At 33.5% G+C, this 21,998-nt stretch overlaps 1 protein-coding gene across 2 annotated transcripts in view; it reads right to left on the bottom strand.

Moving 5' to 3' along the window:
- Window positions 1-21,998, bottom strand: part of LOC129229681 (serine-aspartate repeat-containing protein F-like) — a 135,126-nt gene that overhangs the window by 19,792 nt on the left and 93,336 nt on the right. For both annotated transcript variants that reach the window (XM_054864039.1, XM_054864040.1), the window contains one exon: window positions 12,251-12,464. In XM_054864039.1, coding sequence (XP_054720014.1) covers window positions 12,251-12,464 — 214 coding nt within the window. The remainder of the gene's footprint in view (window positions 1-12,250; window positions 12,465-21,998) is intronic.

The raw sequence follows: 21,998 nt of genomic DNA, 5'->3' as shown, positions 1-21,998 counted from the left end.
ATTATGACAAAAGAGTTTTATTTTGGGAACAAATGGGTTATTGTTGAAATTAGAATTTAAATTTAGAAAGGCAATAATATTCAGGTGTGATTGTGAAAGGTGAGTTCATAAAAAATTACCTGAAAGTTTCAAAGAGCAAAATGGGGCGAGGGGGGGGGGGATAATTTTTAAAACTAAGACCCCTATTACTTGAATATACATACTTACAACAATAACTTTTGCTATGCATAAAATTCATAAAATAGTTTATTAAGTCAAAATAGTCTGCTTAGAAATACCATGCCCAGTGCCTGTTGATAACCAGCAACAGGCACTGGGCCTAGCTAGGCTGGTCCTGGTCAATTTATTAGATCCAAATGAAGATCAATGACCCTCCTTAAGCTATCTACCCCTTTGCTGATTAAAGCCTCTTTCAGTAAGCTGCTCCAAGTACCCACAACCTTAATAAAGTAGTAATTTTGAACATTTGAGGAAAAGGGGAAAATTGGAGATATAGGGAGGTAAAAGCATAAAAACGAAAACTACTGGATTTCAAGTGAATAATCATAATACAACCAACCCTTTTATACACCTTAATTATTTTAGCACACATAAAAAAAATGATGTACTTATAAATAAAATTTAACTCAATACAATTATATAAATCAACTTTATATTTAAAATACAAACTTTAATTTGTTAGGTGCTCAACTACTGAAATTTGAATTTTTTTTCAAAAAATCTGTTATGACCAAAAATTAGGTAAAGATAATCAAATTCGAAATTGCAAAAATAAATAAGCAAATAATTAAACAAGACCAAGGTAATAAATTCTTTAACTCTTTAGTTATTAAAATAAAAAATAAAATAAGCTAATCTGATGTAGCAGTGTCAAAATAACTACTAATTGCCAAAAATATAAAAATATTTACAAAATGCAAAAGGATTGAAATCTCAAACAAGGGAAGCAAATTTTGGCGAATTAAGTTTAATGTTGTCATGTTTCCCATAAAAAAAACTTATATTTTACTAAAATTAAACATAAAATATGCTAATCTAAGGTAGCAAATATGAAAATAACATCCGATTAGTGAATATATTTAAATATTTGCAAGATGCTAAAAGATTAAAATTTCAAACACGAGAAGCAATTTTTCGCGAAGTCTGAGTTCGTTCGACGTGACATGTTTCCCATGAAATAAATTTATTTGTTTTTTATTAAAATTAAACAAAAATATACTAATCTAAGGTAGCATATGCGAAAATAACATTTGATTAGCCAAAATATTTAAATATTTGCAGGATGCAAAAAGATTGAAATTTCAAACACAAGAGTAATTTTCCGCGAAACCCGAGTGAGTTCAATGTTGTCATGGTTTCCAAATTAATTTCTTTGTTAATTAATGAAATTAAACAAAAAATAAACTAATCTAAGGTACCATATGTCAAAATATCTTTCGGTTGTAAAAAACATCAAAATATTTACAAGATGCAAAAGGATTGAAATCCCAAACACGGAAGCAATTTTTCGCGATGTTGCATACTGAGCACATGTTCAGAAAATTGCATTGGTGAAATACTTTTCTAAAACTTTTGAGCACAATTCGTTGATTTTTGAGAGAATTTAAGCACTAAGAAACTTTTTCAAGGTTTTAAAACTTTTTCAAGGTTTTCAAGCACTTGAAAATGAACTTTTTTTTTTTCAAGCACTTTTCAAGGTTTTTCAAGGGCGTACGAACCCTGGTTAGGGTGTCAAATATTTTTTGGAAAGATGTTCTTTTGGAACATGAAGATTTATTTGAATATTGTTGAAATCCCTCATACTTGTTTATACCAATTACAGAAGTTTTTATGTTTTACAGTTGTTAATTATTAGATTTATAAATAAAATGATTTAGCTTTTCAATTTGAGTTCTGACATTTCATTCACTAGATAGCTACAGAAATGTGAAACAGAAAGGCATCTGCTAAACCTTAGGTGTTTACCTTTGTTACAGAAGTTAGACACGAATTGTTAGGTCAACAAGAGGGTTATGGGCCCGTCTGCCCTTCCCTATTCACATTCCATCAGCTTGAAGAAAGTGAATTTGAAATATAAATGTTGTTTAATGAAGTATCAAATTGAAATATGCAAGTTAATTTTTTGAGTGACCTCTTCGAAGCAATAAGATTTTATGGTTTGAAGAAGATACGAGATTTTTTAATCTAGTGAGAAGACTTATGTCAACCCAAACCGTTAAGATTGAAGAGTTGAACAACTCGATACGTCGAATGGGCCACTAACTAAACATTTCTGCTAATGGACCAGAACTGTTGGAACATAGTAAATGGTACGGAAGTAGAATTGATCGAAAACAAAGAGGCGGGAATCACCAAAGCAGACATCAAAGATTACCATATTCGGAGGAGAGCAGCATCTATGATTTTCCTGAATGTTGAGCAACCACTTAGGAAGATTGTCGAAAATTGTGACGATCCTCCAGAATCATGGAAAAAGTTGAAATTGTTCTTCTACCCGGATAACAAGTGCGCCCGGATGCAACTGCTAATGGAACTTCAAAATTCAAAACCTGAACGAATATTTCCCTTTTTGCGGCCCGTTTACAATGATTGTTTGACAGAATTAAGGTAACATGTCCCGAATACCCAGAAGATTGCATTTGTTTCCAGCTTTTACAGAATTTGCCGAAAGAATATGATCATCTAGTCCAAGCAATGCTTACAAGGATTGACCAGGATTTCAAGTTCGAAAAACTGGTAGTGAATTTGGCAAAATTGCTGGAAAATGTTGTTCCAGTTGGGCCTCGCTGGGTTTACACTTTAAAGAAAGATGAGAAAGGGGTAGTTAAATCTTATAATGCCAGGTTAGTAGCGAACGGCATGCATCAGATCAAAAACCAGAATTTGATGAGACATACAGCCCAGTATGTAATTTTGGAATAATTAGATTTTTCTTTTATCTGTTAATTACACGTGCAAATTGGTTAAATATACAGTGTGATGTAAAGAGCGCTTACTTATACGCTCCAACTGATGACTTGATCTATATGAGACAAAAGGAAAGGAAGATTATTTTTGTAAATTAAATAAGGCTATTTACGGGTTACACCAGAGTGGACGCTCATGGTTTTATGAATTAGATCAAGTTTTATCACAAATTGGTTTTAAGAAATTTGAATCATGTAATTGTGTATATTTTAATCCTAATGTTTTATTGCTTGTATATGTTGATGATATTGTGATTTTTGGTAAAAAGGAAAGTCATAGAAACAGTGCAATTAATTCTTTAAGTAAACATTTTGATTCGAAGATATTGGGAAGTACAAAGAAATTGTTAGGGGTAGAATTTGAATTAACGAGAAAGGATTTGTATCTACATCACACTTCCTATATAGAAGAAGTGTATGATCGTTTTAAGAAATTCGAATTCCTATCTACCTCTCTTCCAATTAGTAAAGGTATTGTTTACTCTAATTCTGACTGTCCTAAGACAGAAAATGAAAAGTTTGAAATGACTAAGTTACCTTTTCTCAATTTGTTAGGATGTTTAGCATTTATAGCCAATAGAATACGACCAGACATTGCATATACTAGTCAATTTCAGAATAACCCAGGAAAACGTCATTGGGATGGGCTTTTAAAATTGTTTGGATATGTTTATCAATCGTGTAATTTAAAATTAAAATGCAGAAAAATCCAAATAGTAGCTTTTTCAGATGCAGACTTCGCATCAAATAAATATGACAGAACTTCTTTGGGGGGACAAATGATTATGTTAGACAAAGCTCCTATTGAATGGAGAACTTTTAAAGAACGGAGTGTTAGTTTATCAACTATGGAATCTGAGTTCATAGCCTTGACGGAAGCGGCAAAAGAAACATTGTGATTTGACAGAATTTTGGAAGAATGTTTGAAAAATAAACTTTTAAAGTTCATAAAAAGAAAAGCAATTATTTATGTAGACAATCAAGCTTCTTTGGATTTTGTAAAATCACCAATTGAAAATCACAGGAGTAAACATATTGATGTGAAATTTTTTTTCATTCGTGACTTGATTGCTAAGGATATTTTTACTGTTTCACATGTAGAAAGTAAATCTAACTTGTCAGATATTTTCACGAAGCCACGAACCCAGAACGACTTAACATTTTTTCAAGAAATTTTTTTCAATTCAAGTGTTTAATCTATTGTAGAAAGTGTTTGTAACTCTTGATAACCATTTTTTCGATGATGAGCAGTCATTTGTGAAAATGCCTGAGAAGTTTTGGAGTGAATTTTTTTGAACTTTTTCTCTAGGACTACTATAGGACATTAACAATTATTTTTGTGATATTATTGTCTTAGTGTGCAAATGTTGTTTTGCTTAATTCAAGAAGAATATTAAGTGTTCGTTTTCACAAAATGTTGAAACTAACAAATTTTGAGAGATGTTAAAAATTAATTAACGTAAGATTTAGATTTAAAATTTACTAACTGTTTTTTGAGTGGTAATTGGTTTTTTTAATGAAATTTTTGAAGAGTGAGAATTTTTTTTTTTTTTTTGAAATTTATATCAGATAATGCAATTAAATAAATATGTGAGACCAAATGAATTGTCGAGAAGGGAGGGCATTGATAGCCACAAAATGTCTATTTGAGAAATATTATCAGATAATGCTTGAAGCTCGCAATTAAATAAATATGTGAGACCAAATGAATTGTTGAGAAGGGAGGGCATTGATAGCCACAAAATGTCTATTTGAGAAATATTCTCACCAATTAATTTTAAAAGCTAAGTGTAAACTAAGTGTAAATATTTTTACTCACTTGTATTTCTTTAATAATGAAAAAGCGGTTAATCTTGTCCCTTAAAGGATGCTTGTTTCAAATCGCGTATTGGAAAATCAACATGTAAACATCAGAACGACTTCGAACGACAGGTTCGTCAGGAAGAAGGATGTGACGTCGGAGCACGAGTGGATGGGTGATGTAATCTCCTGATGACTCCGTGGCAAATCGAATGTTCTAGAAAGATCCAGACTGGCTCTTACGTAAGCATATCCAGAGTGACGTGCAATGTGTGCGGGGTAGGATATAAGCAGATGGAATGAGAAGGAAATCACCTTCTTCTGCTCGCGTTTCTCATTTTCGACTGACGATAGTCGTATTTTTAAGAGGATCGTTCACTGTTGAAGCGACTCTTGCACTGAGGAGATGGCGGTTAGGATTTCGCCATGAGAGTTAGTGACTTAAAATTTTTTGAAACATTTTAGAATAATTCTTGTTAGGGTGTCAAATATTTTTTGGAAAGATGTTCTTTTGGAACATGAAGATTGATTTGAGTATTGTTGAAATCCCTCATACTAGTTTATACCATTTACTGAAGTTGGATTCTATTTACAGTTGTTAATTATTAGATTTATAAATAAAATGATTTAGCCTTTCAATTTGAGTTCCGACATTTCCCTCACTTGATAGCTACAGAAAAGTGAAATAGAAAGGCATCTGCTAAACTTATGGTGTTCACCTTTGTTAGGTCAACAAAACAGCAACGGAATTTCAGCTTGACCGAAAATGCTTACGAGAATGGATCAAGAAGAAAGATGTGTTGGAAATGAATGAGTTCGGGCGCAGGAAAAAGATTCGAAAAATTGGCAGCGGACGCAAGCCTCTGTCTGGGGAAATGGACGAAGAACTGTTTGAGTTCTTAGAAAAAGAACACGAAACTGGGCAAGCCGTCACTAACAAACTGCTTGCCAAACAAGCTATAAGAATCGGGAACAAACACGGCCTTCACAACTTCAAAGCTACATCGCAATACATTGCAAACTTCAAAAAAAGATTTAACGTTGCAATGCGAGTGGGAACCATGGACTCGCAAAAAACCCCCGAGGACCTCAAAAAAGAAATTTCCTGTTTCATAAACTGTATAAAAAAATCACGAGATATCTTCGATTATACCGATTACAATATCGGGAACATGAACCAAACAATGTGTCGCTTCGACATGCCCACCAGCCGAACAAACAACGTTCGAGGCAAATCAACCATTCGTATTATGAATACGGGATGTTAGATTTTTAATTTAAACTTTCACAAAAAGTGAAAGAATCATTAAAAATACGTTCTTGCATCATGCAGAATCAATCATCTTTCGATGTAAACATTGCATCACGTGTCGTCATTCATGTGATCGGTCGCGATAACTCAGTCAAATGAATGAACTTTTGAGTGAACCGAGTCACCAGTTCATTGTATCTTATAACCGCAAGAGTTTTTTTCTAGATTGAGTTACTTTTTGATTGGCAACACATCTTTAACTTTCTTGCATTGGCAACACATCTTCTTGTGTTTTGCATATTCTTGATTCGAAAGCCATGTGAAGACTTTAAATACTTTGGGCGATCTTTTTCGCTCTCTTTTTTCCTCTCGTTGCCAATATGTGTTGCATGTTGTAAGTTGTCGTAATTTGTGATGTCTGCCAGTGCTCTTTACTCCTGGCAGGTCGTGATAGTCTACAACGTGATGTTAATTATAAAGTTCTGAAATGCCTTTAGGCCTATTTTGTATGTATGAAGATGCTTTATATTCTATGGAACCAGCATGCTCGTAAATTGAACTTTGTTTCGTTGTATCATAGCGGCAGATATACTTATTTTCAAAAATTTTTTAAATACTAATAAGGATGTTGTACTACAACTTTAGCAATCTCTAAAGATAATAAATACAGATTTTTCCATTGAGGAAAACAGCCCCTCGTGTTTTTATTTTCTTCAACTTCAGGTTATGGACATGTTTTGCAGGTTCACTTCTACTAGCGGTGTAGTCATTCCAATTCCACTACACTTAATGCTCACATGGGATGTAAGAAGCGGGGCTTCAGTTGCGTTGTGCGCTCGTGCTTCGGGGCACAAAATGCCAGACCTATGCGTGCTGAAGGAGTCGTCCGGAAAAATACCCGTCAAAGCGTGGTCCAGCCTCGTCATTCCCAACAATGTACGCGTTACAACGACGAGTAACAGCTGGATGCACGGCGCGACCTTTGAGCTTTGGGTTCGCAAAGTGTGGGGAGCGGATGAAGACGATGTTAAACGACTGATTTTGGATCGCGCGCCAATTCACAAAACATCAGAGGCCTCTGCAGCCCTTGCGAGCATGAATACGAATCTGATCCTAACTCCTGCTGGCTGTACTAGCCTATTACAGCCAGCAGATGTCTACTGGAATAAGCTGTTCAAGGCCAAGCTTAAGGAGCTGTGGGCAAATTATGTCCAAAAAGAAGAGAGGACCAAGAAGGGGAACTTAAAAGCGCCCTCCCACCAAGATGTGCTGCAATGGGTATCCACTGCATGGGCAGCAGTTCCGGAAGAACTCATAATTAAATCCTTCAAGTGCTGTGGAATTTCCATTAGTTCAGATGGATCTGAAAATGGCGAACTGCATTCGGATCTTGCCCAAGCTTTTCGTGCTCCATCGAATGAACTGATGCCCGAACTTTTAGATTTGGCTCTAATGGATGATACCGACATCGAATTGGACTTCGAAGGATTTTCAGATAATTAAGAATAAATGCGTAAAAAGTCATTTTGTATATATCCAGGTCAGTTATGTTTAAAATAAATTTTGCTTTTATTAATTAAAATTATATTTTGCTCTAAAATTTCTGTGCCTGAATTAAGGTGTAATTTTTTCGCTAAAAGATGGCGCCACTATTCAATTTATAACGACGACAGGATTGTAACATGCTCCTATTAATTGACATTTTAAAATCTTTTTTAAACGATCTTTTTATGGAAAATTTCCAAAAAATCTCAATTGTAACACCCCCCCCCCCAAAATGTATCGATTTGGTTCTGAAAAGGGGAGGGTGTATTTTCGGGATTTTACGGTAATAGAAAACTGAGAAATTTCGGTAAAAGATGGCACAATATGGAAAATTATTTCTTCAGGAAATAATGATTGCGGGAAAATTTCACAACAAAATGTTTGCAAAAAAGCTTGTGACCCAACATCCTATGCAAAGCGGAATAGTGAATATGAATATGTGGCCAGCAAGTGCTTTCTCGTTAATGAAAGTATGCTTTGTCACATAAAAACATGTAAAGGAGAAGAAGCTTGTAAACAGTTAGGGACGACAGAATAAACCAGAAAATTGGATGCCCTTTATAGAAATTTTATATGTTCAAGGTATAAATTGCGCAAAAGGTTTTGAACATGATAGTCTATGGTCAACTGTTTGGGATCCTTCTTTCTTTCACGAAGTTATGAAAGACAGGTTTGGAAAAATTGAGATTTCTTTGCTTCCATCTAAAAACAGAAGATGATCAGAATGATTAAATGCGGATAATTTCGTCTCATTTCAAAATTTGGGAATGTTTACAGAAAATTTCATCAACTGCTATAAACCCAGGCCCTATATAACAGAGTATGAACAGCTCTTCTCCACAAAAGCCGGATGCAGGCAGGGTTGGCTTTTTGCCGGCAGAAACTGGTTTTTGCCCTGCCAGTGGCAGAAACTGATTATAACCGGTAAAAACCGGCAGAAACTGGCAAAAACTAGAAAACGTTTTTAATAGCTCTAGTAATTACTTAATGACAGGCAATTAAGTAAAATAAAAAATATAACTCCATTTCGTCATTGCAAAAACTTAATATAATAGTTATTTAATAATTAGTGTAAAAATGTTAAATAACAAGACTGACATTTCCAAAGCAAAGTAAAATTTATCATAGTTGAAATTGCTATGTGTTAGAAATTTTAGCCTTGTAATGTTGTAAGTAACAAATTTTTCAGTTTATTGTTTATAATTATTTTGTTTGCATTTAATATAAAGTGTAATATATATATATATATTAAATATTTAGATAAATACAGATTTGTTTTATTTCATTAAACTCTAAAATTCAAGAACTTGTCATTTTACACTTAATATAACTGAATAAAGCTATTCTCAAAGAGCTTAATCAAGCAGTTACTGATAATTATTTACTCGCCTATATGCTCCATCTAAAGTATTTGGGAGTAAATTTATCATGTAATCAAGAAGAAACTGCCAGAACTTTACTCACAAATATTAACCCTGATTATGTACCTTATACCATTGCTTTACAAAATAAATCAGGCCCTTTTCCCAAAACTTATTTTTCCAATCACGTTGTAACAACTACTTCAAATACCACATGCTTGAAATTGGTTAGGTTTAGAAACAGCGTCAAAACTTGTATTTTGTTACAGGCTGCTGCAGTGTGAAAACAATGTAAAATTTGATTTTGAATGGGGATAGTGTTGTAAATAAATTGTATTTGGGTTAATATTTAATTATTTTTCTTATACATTTTCTATTGTATATCAGGAATTGCATTTATGGCATTTTTTGAGTTTCTGCCAGTTTCTGCCATAAATGTGGCAGAAAGGGGTTTTTGCCATGCCGGTTTTAACCGGTTTCTACCAGTGGTTTTTACTGCCTCGGCAGAAACCTGCCAACCCTGGATGCAGGTCTAGGCATTATATTCCAAATAAACCTGACAAATTTGGAATAAAATTCTGGATTGCCGCTAATGTTGATATCAAATACAGTGAAACCTCGCTTAACAGACACCTCTCACTCCGGACACTTTTGTTAATTCTAATTTTATTTTACAAAAATTAGAATGTGACTTTAAATCACAAAAATAGTGCTAATAAAATAAATAACCTTTCACATAAATAGAATGTTGACGCAGTACTTTCAGAAAAATTGGTAGTGAGAAAAAAAATCCTGGATTGGTCCCTGCATACATAATTCCAGTTATTGACAGTTTCTTTTGAAGGGAAAAAGAATGCCGAAGCACAAATGTGTGAATGAAAAGAATTGGGGTTGTTTCCAGGGAGGGGGAGGTAGAGCTATTTCCTTGGATGGTTTTAATTTCATTTTAAGAGTTTTTGGAAGATGTGGTTTGTTTGAATTTGTAGTGTAATGTGTCTTCTATTGGTACCCACATAGGAAAAAATGCTTTGCCACATTTACTTTTTTAAAAGAAAAAATTGAGGTGCTTGAATATCACAAAAGTGAAAAAATGCGGTGTTAGAAAAGTAGCAGAGCACTTCAACATTGGAAAAACATAAGCAGCAATCGCACGTAATAGAGAAAAGTTGATAAGCATGGAGTGGAAATGAAAACAGCAGTAAGTATAGAATGTCATCTGAAATGAAATTAACCACAGAATGCTTCCTGCTTGCTAAAGTTATATTTTCTTAAAGTAACTAAAATGATGAACACCTGTTAAAATACTTACTTTGTAAAGTGAAATTAATAAATAATTAAATTTAGTGAGGCAATTTGCATTAAATAAAGAGTTTAATTACTTTGTACCTCACACTGTTATAGTGCATGATCTTAGTAGCACTGCTATTTATCAAAAATGTTTTTATTATTATTTTTTTCTTTGAACATCAATAAATCAATCTTAAGCTTTTGGTCTGATTGACCCATGCCCAGTGTTTTAAGAACAGTAGATCCTCGTTTTACGCGGATGAGTTTCGGTTTTACACGAATGCTGCAATGCATTTAGGTGATAAAATTTTCACCTAAAATCAACAACTCCCCTTTGAAAATCCAAATTCATAAAGATTGCAGATTAAGTGTAATCAACTGCATTTTGGTGTCCTATTAATCGAGCTTGGGCCACTGGAAACATTTTATGCGATTGGTTCCAGGTTCCAGAGCTCTTTTCAGAAGTAAAGTTGTTAAACTCACTGGAAGAAGAGCTTTTAAGAGTGACAAAGGAGGCAAAAACCAACGAGGATACCGACGTCTGTGACGCACAACCAAAAACGTTCACATTGAATAGTTTGAGCCATTCCTAGACAATAGAAATGATCTTTCTCATATGTTAGTGAAGGAAGTTTCTATCATGGAAATGATGCAAGTGATCATGGATGCCTTAATGCTCTGCAAAGAACTACAGAGAAAAATTCTTCGTGACTGAAAAAAGACTAAACATAACACGAAATTAATTTATGTTTCCTTTATACATGTTGTGCATAAAAGTCGATATAAGTACACATTAAACTTATTATACAATTAGTCATCACTAGAATGAAGTATTTTGTTATTATATGTATGGAACCAAACTCTTATTTAAACACTATTATTGTCTCAATTTATGCGGTTTCAATTAATGCAGCATTTCCGTAGAACGTAACCCCCGCGTAAAACAAGGGTCTCCTGTATACAAAAATCCCCGCGGTTCTAGGGTTAAGCATACGTTTTTGTGGATACGCAGATTTTTAAAATTAAAATACAACTTTGCTTTTGCAAAACTTAAATAACTGTCAAGCTTATTCTAGTTTCTAAAACCACGAAAAAACCCTTTTTCAAAAATAATTTTGTGAAAATAAATGGTAGTATGATTGGCTCACTTCAATTCTTGATGATGCAACTGGGCCTAAATGAATAATTGCTATCCTTACTAATATTATAAATGTAAAGGCAAGTCTGTTTATTTGTTTGTAATGTTTTTATGAATTAACTACTCAACCAATCATCATGAAACTTTGTATAAATTTTGTCAGGGGTGCAGAATAGAACATAGGGTACCTTTCGCACACAAAGTACTTTCATTTCCAATTTTAAAAGAAATAATAAATTTGCAAGTACCTTACTGACAGAAAACCATAATTGTTCAATTTTTGCAACATGTTAAAGTCCTTAAAAAGCAGCACAATGTGAACTCTATCCAAAGTTTGAGGGATAATTAGAACATTCCCTAATTCATTTTAAGTAGATTTCACATTCTAAAATAAGGCTCATCTTCATTTTTAAAGTACCATCTGTGGTTTCTGGTAACGGAATTAAAATTCAAAAACGTTGAATTTCTGAATCATGGCTGACAATATTTTTGTGAAGACAAGTTAGTAAATAACAAGCACAAAAAAATTAAAAAAAAAAAAAAGAGTGAAGGTTATCACTCTTGACAAAATAGTCTGTTTTGTAATCAGTCATTTTTGAAAAATGATGGGAAAACTTTTTTTATACATTCAAAACGAACATATATTAAAAAAATGACCAAAGCTATGGGATTTAAAGAAAACCAAAACAAATCGAAATTTAAAGTTTGAGGGGTAAAACTACTCTTTTCAACATATTGACGTGAATTTTTTTTTTTTTTAAACCAGATTGTTGAACATGCGCAGCTTTTTTTTTTTTTTGAGCTAGACCATGCATTGGTGGGCAATGCAGCTAGTGGATTAGATAAAAATATTCATAGATTAAATACTTATGATATGGATTAAATAAAAGAATCAACATACTTGGAGCTTTGTTGATAGCTTTATTGGGAGCCTCCACTTCATCTGTTAAGTCGATGCATTCAACAGGACCATCTTTCTTGGGAACAGGAGATTTTTTTAGTGTTGAAGAGCCACTAGCAGCATTAGTTGCAGATACGTTGTTTTTAGGGGAAGTTCCACAAGGCGTGAGAGTAAGTTGTTCATTTTTCTGTATCTGTTCTTTTATGTTTACATTCTGAAAAATAGCGATATTTAAATGTCGTTCAGAATTTTTTTAAAAATACACATCAATAGTTCTTAAAAGTTTGAAGAAACTAATGACAATCCATGACCTGTAGAAAATGAATGTTTATATAAGTTTCACTTAACACAGGTGTAGTCGTGTCTCTAAATTACGCTAGTGCTTGCATTTCTGACGTTTCCTTGCCCTAGCAATCCGTGAGACGAAAAGGAAACTTGAGCGATTTGTTTTAGTGTTTGCTTCAGTTAATAGAACAGACATCATTTGCTATGCAAAAGTATGCAGGAAGAAAAATATTTACAGCGTAGGCTCAAAGAAAGTAACTGTCGGAGACTTGACTAGGTTGTCCGGCTATTGGTCTAAATGACCTACAACATTTCTGAAAGCTATGCAATCTAAAAATATTGAAAGAAATTCACAAAATTCTGTATGAGAGTTGAGGAGCTACTCTAGGTCAGCTATATAGATGGGCCCCATTATGAATACAAGGGGAGGGGGATAGAACAAAACATATGACAAAGGGAGGGAAATACAGGGTTGCCAACTGCTCCGCATTTTTCGGAGTTGCTCCGCAAAAATAGCAAAACTCTGCGGCTCCGCAAAAAAGTTCTTTTGCTCCATATTTCCCGGTTGAAAGTTTAAGCTTAAATTTTGTTATTTTATCATAACAAACAGTAAATATGGGAAATTATAGATGCTTATACTTAAAGATTGAAATAGTGGTTAAAGCAGTTTTATTAATTTAAAAATACTTGCGTTTAAAATGATTCATAAAAGCAATAAAACATTTTCTATATGTGGTTTTAGTTATTTTCATTGATTTTTATACAAAATACCCAACCTGTACGCAAAATTTTAAATTGCTCCTCAAAATCACCACAGAAGCTCCTAAAATTGTTTCTTCAAGGTTGGCAACCCTGGAAATAGACCAATACGCGACTACTGAAGGTTAATAGGGAAATAAATTTGCGTTTCATTCTTTAGCTACTCATTTCCTCACTTACACCTCATACAGATGACTCTCAATTTTACAAAACTCTAATTTATGAACATTCATGACTTTACGAATAGCTCATCACGCCATAAAACTCTTCTACTAAAGCAATGATACTCAATTTTATGAAATATTGACCACATAAATATTTTTCACTGTCCAAGTAAAAATAGAGTATCAACTGCAGTATTGATTTCACGTTCAGCAAGGTTCAATGCAAAATAATAAGAAACATGCTCTTTACTTAGTTTACTTTAAAATGTTAAATTTGTGCTATTTTTAATGAAATCAACACAGAATACCAGTAACTGTATGTGTTCAATGTACCAAGGTTCTCAACAGACGTTTTAGTTTACTAAAGAAAGTGACTGAAGAAAAGGGACTAAATTCTAAAAAAAAAGACCAAAAAGGGATCATAATCTTAACTTATAAAGGGTAAAATCATGGATGCACGGATTAAGTAGCAATCAGGGCCACCCGAAGAGCTGACAGCGCCCCCCCCCCTATACACACAGAAAAATCAAGTTAGTTATAACACCAGTGCATAATACATGCTTTATTTTTTTTTATACATATTGATAAACAGAACAATCAAAGGGCTATGAAACATACAAATTAAAATGCAAGCAATAAATCTGTTTTTAATAGTGAAACATTAATGCCCCAAAAACTTTTCGAAAAATGGAAATGTTAAAAATCCAAATATTTATCTAGTAAAATGTTATCACACTAAATAAAAAACAAACAATTAAAACTGAATTGGTTATTCATATTGTTCAAACTAAGAACACGAATAAATAATTTGCTGATCATAAATAGAAAATGTATTTATCGAAGTAAATTTCATCAAAAATAAATTTCGATCTGGACTCATCCAATGATTCTTTTCAAGAGTTTTTTGGTTTTAGTTGTACCAATTTAATATCAGCTTTCTTATATGTTATAAACAAAGATATTATTCTTTTGCATCAAATATTTGTAAGTTTTAGGGAGAAGGCCACAAATACTCAACAACACCGAAAATCGCTCAGAATTGCATTTTTGGAGCTGTAATTTTGAAAAATCACTGCTCTAATATTACATAATATGGCCTTACAAATTGTTTTTAAAACTTGAGTTTAAAAAAATATTCGTGTAAGGGTCCCCATGCCGCCTTTCTTTAATATCACAAGCAATGCGTTTTTCAAACGACTCACAAAAAATTTAAGTGGATAGCCACTGAAAGTAAAACACTACTGAAATTTTTTGAACCATAGTTTTGAACAACTTTAATGGGAAATGCTCCAGATCCTCCTATTCATAAAACCTTCAAAGTTTGTCAAAAGTTGCATTTTTGAAACTTCAATTTCTAAAACTTGCAGGAATTGATTTCAATCTATTTAAAAAAAAATAATCGATCGGAAACGGTCTCTGAGCTCCCTCTCTTACCCTAACATTAATAAACACGGCCTATAATCGCATTTTATGGCTAAAATTGAGTTTTTAAAACTAAAAGTTTCAAAATTTTGACCGGACACCTCTTGGCCTTTTTTCCTATCCGATCAATTTTTTTTTTCAATGTGCCCCCTTAAAAAAATTTCTGGTTACGTCACTGCATGCAGGGGCAGAACTCAAGCAAATTTGGTGAGAACTAGACAAATGAGAAGTGCCTTTTGTTTGATTCTAAACAGTTATATTCTCAGAAATTGTATCTGTTTCAATGATACAAAGGAAACAAATGTTTTGGAGACAGAGAGACAGGAATATTTTCGTGCCATAGGACAAAATAGAGAATCATTGTCATGTTCTGTCGAAACGAGGGGCACCTTGCGGCACCCTCTCATTTCGTGGCGCCCGGGGCGATTGCCCTGCTTGCCCCCTCCCCTTTGGGACAACCCTGGTAGCAATTAACAGTAATTATCTACTTTGCTGGTTATTTATAATCAATCAATTTTCATTGATTAATCAGCAGAATTTTTTCCATTAAAATTATTCTCCCCTGGAATAAGAAACTATGCTAAATGAACGAAACCATCCACCAATAATTTTGAAAACTACAGTCGTGCCTCCATTTGGTTCAAAATTTATCTGGGTTGGGATGTGAACAACTCAACCAATTCATTTTCACTTTAGAAAAAAAAATTATATATATATATATATATATATATATATTTTTTATATATATATATATAGATACATAGCTTAAAGAGGTTATTGGGGATATTCAAAATAAAACTGGAATTTTAATGGAAAAAAGAGAATTTTAGAAAAAAAGAGGTACCAGTTAATAGCGCTGATAGATTCAATTGCTATTGAGTTCACCATTTTGGGCAAAAAATGGTTGTATTCAACTTAAAATATGTAAAAAAACTAGCAAAAATACCCGGCATCCCCTGGGTCAGTAATAATTGTGAGAAACAATCGCTACTTTCATTCGCTTTCTGTTTTAAACGAAAGAACTCAAAACACACCGGGTTGAAGTAATTAAAAATCGAGCTTCTTCCTTACATATAAAAGTAAAATAGCAATAAGTATTAAAAAAAAGAGTATTCAGTTAGAAACCAAAGCACAACATTTAAGCATATCAAAATTTGATAAATTTCCAAAATATGAAATTTCACTTGTTTAAAAAGATTTCAGTTAATATTCCTTTCTTTCTTTTTTTTTTCAGACATAGTCTAAGACTTTTTCCATATGGCTATTGAAATACAAATGATTTAAAAAAATGTAGCTGCCCATAATCCCACTATACTTGCTTCAGTTATTTTGGAAAAGTTTAATTGTGGGTTCTTGGTGCGATTTAAAATGTTAACAAATTTTGGGTAATCGTTTAGGTATATCTTGGATATTGCTCCCCCTCCCTACTTTGTAAAACTGTCTGTTATTAATTTTCGTCAAAGAGATATTGCTGCCAAATACTGAGATATTTTTCGTGACCATAAAATGATGCTTAATATTTTGTTCCGAAATAAGTAGTAAAACTTGGCCAGTGTTTGAAATTTCGCAGAAAGACAAACTGATGGAAGTTTTTGTGGTGTTTATAGATTTGCTTAATTTAGTTAGCGGATTATTTGACATTTTACTAAAAGTTTTAAAGATTCTTTTAATTGCGATATTTGGGTTACATAGTAAAATGAAAGCCGAGAAACATTATTACGTAGTCTTTGGCTGCAAAAACAAAGCCAGCTGAAAAGTTTGCCTTATGTTATAACTGAATCGTTATGATTAATTATAACTATGTTCTTATTTCTATGAAATTAATGTATATATTTAGTAACTGATTTCCAACTGTATGTTTGATGCATTAACTTATTTGTAAGTAATAAACTTACAGATATTTCGAAAAGACTTTCTCCAAGAATAGGAAAAAAAAAGGATTTTCTGCCTATATGCTAAAGCTAAATTGGTGAAAATGTCTTACGTGATTGGGAAAAATGGATGCAGTGGCGCCGACTGCATGGGGCCTGAGGGGGCCCGAGCCCCCTCAAAAATATTTTTGAGGGGGCAGAGCCCCCCCAATAAATCAAGAGAAGTATTAAGTTATATTATGTTTTCTAAACTCATAAATTTCTTTTATTTTCCTTGTTTAAAGATAGTTTACCTTGTAAAATACATTCAATATTGAGCTAAAGCAAATAATTATTACGGTAGTAAGCAGGTTAACTGAAAACAAGTAGTGTGAATAATGATGGTGTTATAGTGCTGCAAGCACACTTAGAATTTGTCCCAGTGCGCGAACATACGGGTCAAATCTGTTGCCGGTGGGCAGCGCTGCGGCGAGCTCATCTAAGTGTTGCTGATCCGGAAAAAATGTATGAGGGTTTGATTTGTATATTAAATTGGAGGCGTGATAGTTTTGAATGCTTTTGAGAATCGTGTTTAAAAGAAAAACCTTCACAATAAAATGATGATCCTTCGCTTCCTCAGAATCGAAGTACACCAAAGAAATATGAAAACAACGAAGCCAGCTCACCGCACGCTTTCAAAATCCCAAAGGAGTATTACAAGGCACTTTATATTGAGATTTGTGAAATAGTGCAATCTTGCATTATTGGGCGGTTTACATCAACTGGACTCACACTGATCATTGCAGTTGAACAAGAGTGCGTGCTTTTATTAAACAGAGATGAAACAAATTTTGAAAAATCACCTTTCAAAAATAAGCTAGACATTGAGAGACTGCGTTTACACTTGAACTTTGTTAGCCGGTATAACTAATGAAAAAACAACTGGTCTTAAAAAAAACATGCGTAAATTAAATTACCTTTTTACGAAAATACTGTGCGTGTTTGTATTTATTTTTTCCCTTTTCAAAGCCAAAAAATATGTGTCAGGCTTGTCGAGTTTTCGGGGTTCTAATGTGATTATATGACTTTAAAATGCTTAAAAAGACTTTAAAACTCACTATTTTTCATCTCAAATTTAGAACATTTCCCCTGGTTTACCCCCCCCCCCCCATTTTTTGAAAAGTCGGCGTCTCTGGCAAGGGCGTAAAGGGAATGGAGTGCCCTCCATTCAAGTAAATTGTCCTTCTTACCTTATAATATCAATGCCTAGCTACGGCACTGCACGACTCCCCATAAAATAGAACAAAAAAAATCTAACTAAGACAAGTGATATGATTTAAAAGTTGAACCAGAAAAATTGTAAACCAATTTTTAGATTCTTTTGCTTCGAAAACACCGTGTCACATACTGTTCGTTTGTTAAAATTATACACACCAGAAAATATGGCATTTTCAAGGCACAAAAATCTGACCTTTATTTGTGGTGGGGGATTCTCCGAGGGATTATATAACTCCCTAAACTCCCGATGACGTCCGGCCCCCCCAATAATTTTTACAAGTCGGCGCCCCTGAATGGATGTCATATTTGAAATCGGCGCACCTAAAAGAATAAAAGTGAACCATTACCGTACAATTACTTTTTCATGATCCGAATTTTGCTGGCCTGAGTAATTTTAGACAAACACTTTCTATTTTCAAATAGTTGCCGAAATCAATTGACTTTTTAATTAGCACCGTTATCGATTACTGACATAGATGAGGACAAAAATCCTGAGAAAGCAATAAATTTCAAGCTTGCTCCAGAGAAACCATGATTCGAAATTTTCATTATGATTACTTTTAATATTGCTGTTATTAGGCAACGAATGTTTGTAACAATGGGTTTTATATTTAATCATTTAATGAGAAAATTACATGCAATTTACTGTTTTCCATCATAACTTTTTTAAACTAAATTTTTTAGGAATAAATTATAGCCTAAGTTGCTTTTTGATAATGTAGCTATCTACGGTGAAAAATTGGTTAAAATCCATCCAGTAGTTTTGAAGCTTACCCCGGACAGACACACAAACAGAAGTCAGTAGAGCATAATTAGGGGTTGTCAGGAGTGACTCTCGCTAGGGGCGCAGCAGCCAGACAGGGCCGGATTGTTAGATTTTTAATTTAAACTTTCACAAAAAGTGAAAGAATCACTTAATTTGAAAAAAAAAAATCATTAAAAATACGTTTTTGCATCATGCAGAATCAATCCTTTTTCGATGTAAACATTGCATCACGTTGTGACGTCATTTGTGCGATCGGTCGCGATAACTCAGTCAAATGAATGAACTTTTGGGTGAACCGAGTCACCAGTTCATTGTATCTTATAATCGCGAGTTTTTTTTTAGATTGAGTTACTTTTTGATTGGCAACATATCTTTAACTTTCTTGCATTGGCAACACATCTTGTGTTTTGCATATTCTTAATTTGAAAGCCATGTGAGAAACTTTAAATACTTTGAGCGATCTTTTTCTCTCTCTCTCACCTCTCATAGCCGTCATGAGTTGAATGCAGTAATTTGCCATAATTTCGTGATGTCTGCCAGTGCTCTTTACTCCTGGCAGGTCGTAATACAACATGATGTCAATTTTAAAGTTATAAAACGCCTTTAGGCCTATTTTGTGTGTTACGGTAATGCCTTATATTCCTTGGAATCAGCATGTTCTTAAACTGAATGTTTCGTATCATAGTGGCTAATATTTGTTTATTTTTAAAAATGTTTTTTTAAATATCAATGAAGATATTGTTCGACAACTTTAGAAATCTTTTGAAGATAATAAATAGATTTTGCTTGAGGAAAAATGCTCCACGTGTTTTTCATTTTCTTCAACTTCAGGCTGTGAACATGTTTTGCAGGTTCACTTCTACTAGCGGTGTAGTTTAATTTCACTACACTTAATGCTCACAAGTGGTTATGGGCCCAGGTCACCTGGACTTTGCAATTCCTGGCCATAACCTGAAGAACTTGGAGAATTTAAATTTTTTATGCTCTGAAGAATTTTTGAACATCGTGAATTTTTGAAAGTATGGAAGTCCCTACAATACCTTTACTAAATGCCAATAATTGGAATACTTGGAAGAGAAACATACAAGTTGTCCTGCGTCATTCGGGCAGCTGGGAATTCATCGAAGCTGATGAAAAAGAAAAGAAACTTGAAGAAGAAAAATTGACGTTCCGAGATAAAGCGGAAATAAATCTTAGAAGAACTCGAGCTTATACTACAATTTATCAGTTCCTGTCAGAAGAATTCAAGCCTCTCATCGAATGCACTACTGAAGGAAAGATAGCTTGGGAAATCTTGTGCAAGTATTTTGAACCTGACACCCGTGCCAGATTGATATCCCTGTTGGATAAATTTTTTTAAGTCAAGTTTCAAGAAGGCGAAACCGTTGGTCTCTTCATCTGCCGAGTGAAAGCAGCTGTGTCACAATTAAAAGAAGTTGGCCATGCGATGTCCGACCTTTACATAGGTTTCCAGTATATCCGGAGCTTACCCCCTGAATTCGCATCCATAGTACAGCAAATCTACCGATGGTCTGACGTGGACTTTACTCCATTAAAAATAGAACAAGAACTGCTGCTCGAAGCAAATAGGATTTCTGAAATGAACATTCCACTACAGACACCTGCTGTGTATGTGACCGTTCCCAATTTGCTACCTGCCGGTAAGATCCATCCTTGTAAAAGTAGTTGTAAACCTGTGTCAAATTTTAGTAAAAATAGATTTAAAGGGAAATGTAATTTTTGTGGGATTTTTGGGCATAAAAAGGTTGATTGTTTTAAATTTAAGGCAAAGTTAAATTCTAAAAGTTTATCTCAAGGGTCTTCTAATTCTCAACATAATGTGAGTGAAATTAATGAGTCAGAAGCTTTGAATATTACTTCGTCTGATTCAGATATAACGTGGATTGCCAATTCTGGAGCTACGTCACATGTCACTAAAAATAAAAATCTTTTCTCTGATTTTAGGCCGGTCAATAACTTAAAAATGTCTATGGCTGTCGACGGTAAACAAAGCAATATTTTAGGGGTTGGTACAGTTCAATTGTTGGTCAAAATTAATGGTAGACATAGGAAAATTATCTTGAAAGATGTTCTGTACAATCCTGAAATCCGTCGTAATTTATTGTCATTATCTAAATTGGAACAGGAAGGTAACAAATTTGTTGGTCATAATACCATTCTTAAAGTTTATGATAAAAATTGAATCAATTGTTTTATGCAAAGCATAGAAATGACAAAAATTTATATTTCTTTAAGCCTAATAGATATTTGTATTTGAAAAATAGTGAACATTGTGATAATTCTGAGCCTGTTTGTAACATTTCTGAAAAAATTGGTAAAATTTCACCTGAAGATTTATGGCACAAGAGATATTGTCACATTAATTATGAATATATTTCTAGAACTAGCAAAAACAATAGTGTTAGATGTCTTCCTGAATTGAATAAAAATGTTAACTATTGTGAAATTTGTAAATATACTAAAGCTAGAAGTATTTCTTTTAAATCGATTGGGGCCGTGAGATCTTCTAAACCTTTAGAGCTTATACACATGGATGTAGGTGAAGTCCCAAATTTAACTTTGAGGGGAGAGAAATATTATTTATCCATTATGGACGATTTTTCAAAATGCGTTGCTGTATACCCTATGAAATTGAAGTCGGATGTTTTCAATATTTTTTGTAAGATTTTTAAATCGTAATGAAAGGCTTTTAGGGAGGAAAATTAAATCAATTCGTACAGATGGGGGGAAAGAATTTTGCAATCAAAATTTTGGAATTTTCTTGAATAACCGTGGCATTAGGCATGAGAAAACTAATCCCTACACACCTATGATGAATGGCATAATTGAACGATATAACCAGACATTAATGGGGGGAGTTAGAGCACTTTTAAAAGAGAGTAATTTACCTTCGAAATTCTGGGGGGAAGCTGCATTTTGTTTTTCTTATGTTTGGAATAGGTCTTGTCATGGGAGCAATCATACCCCGTTTGAACTGTTTTTCAATAAAAAGCCTAACGTGAAACATCTCAGAACTTTTGGCTGTTTAACTTTTGTAAATGTTCCAAACCAGAAAAGAAAGAAATTGGACGATAAATCTAAACCAGGAATTTTGTTAGGTTACGCTCAAAATACTAGAGGTTATCGTGTCTGGTTGGAAGACGAACAAAGAATCATAGAAACATGTAATGTCAGTTTTGATGAGGGAACTAAAGGGGCAGATG

This window comes from Uloborus diversus, chromosome 9, assembly GCF_026930045.1.
Source record: "Uloborus diversus isolate 005 chromosome 9, Udiv.v.3.1, whole genome shotgun sequence".
Classification (NCBI taxonomy): domain Eukaryota; kingdom Metazoa; phylum Arthropoda; class Arachnida; order Araneae; family Uloboridae; genus Uloborus; species Uloborus diversus.
Note: the sequence above shows the minus strand (reverse complement) of the source record. Positions and strands in the feature narration are given on the sequence as shown.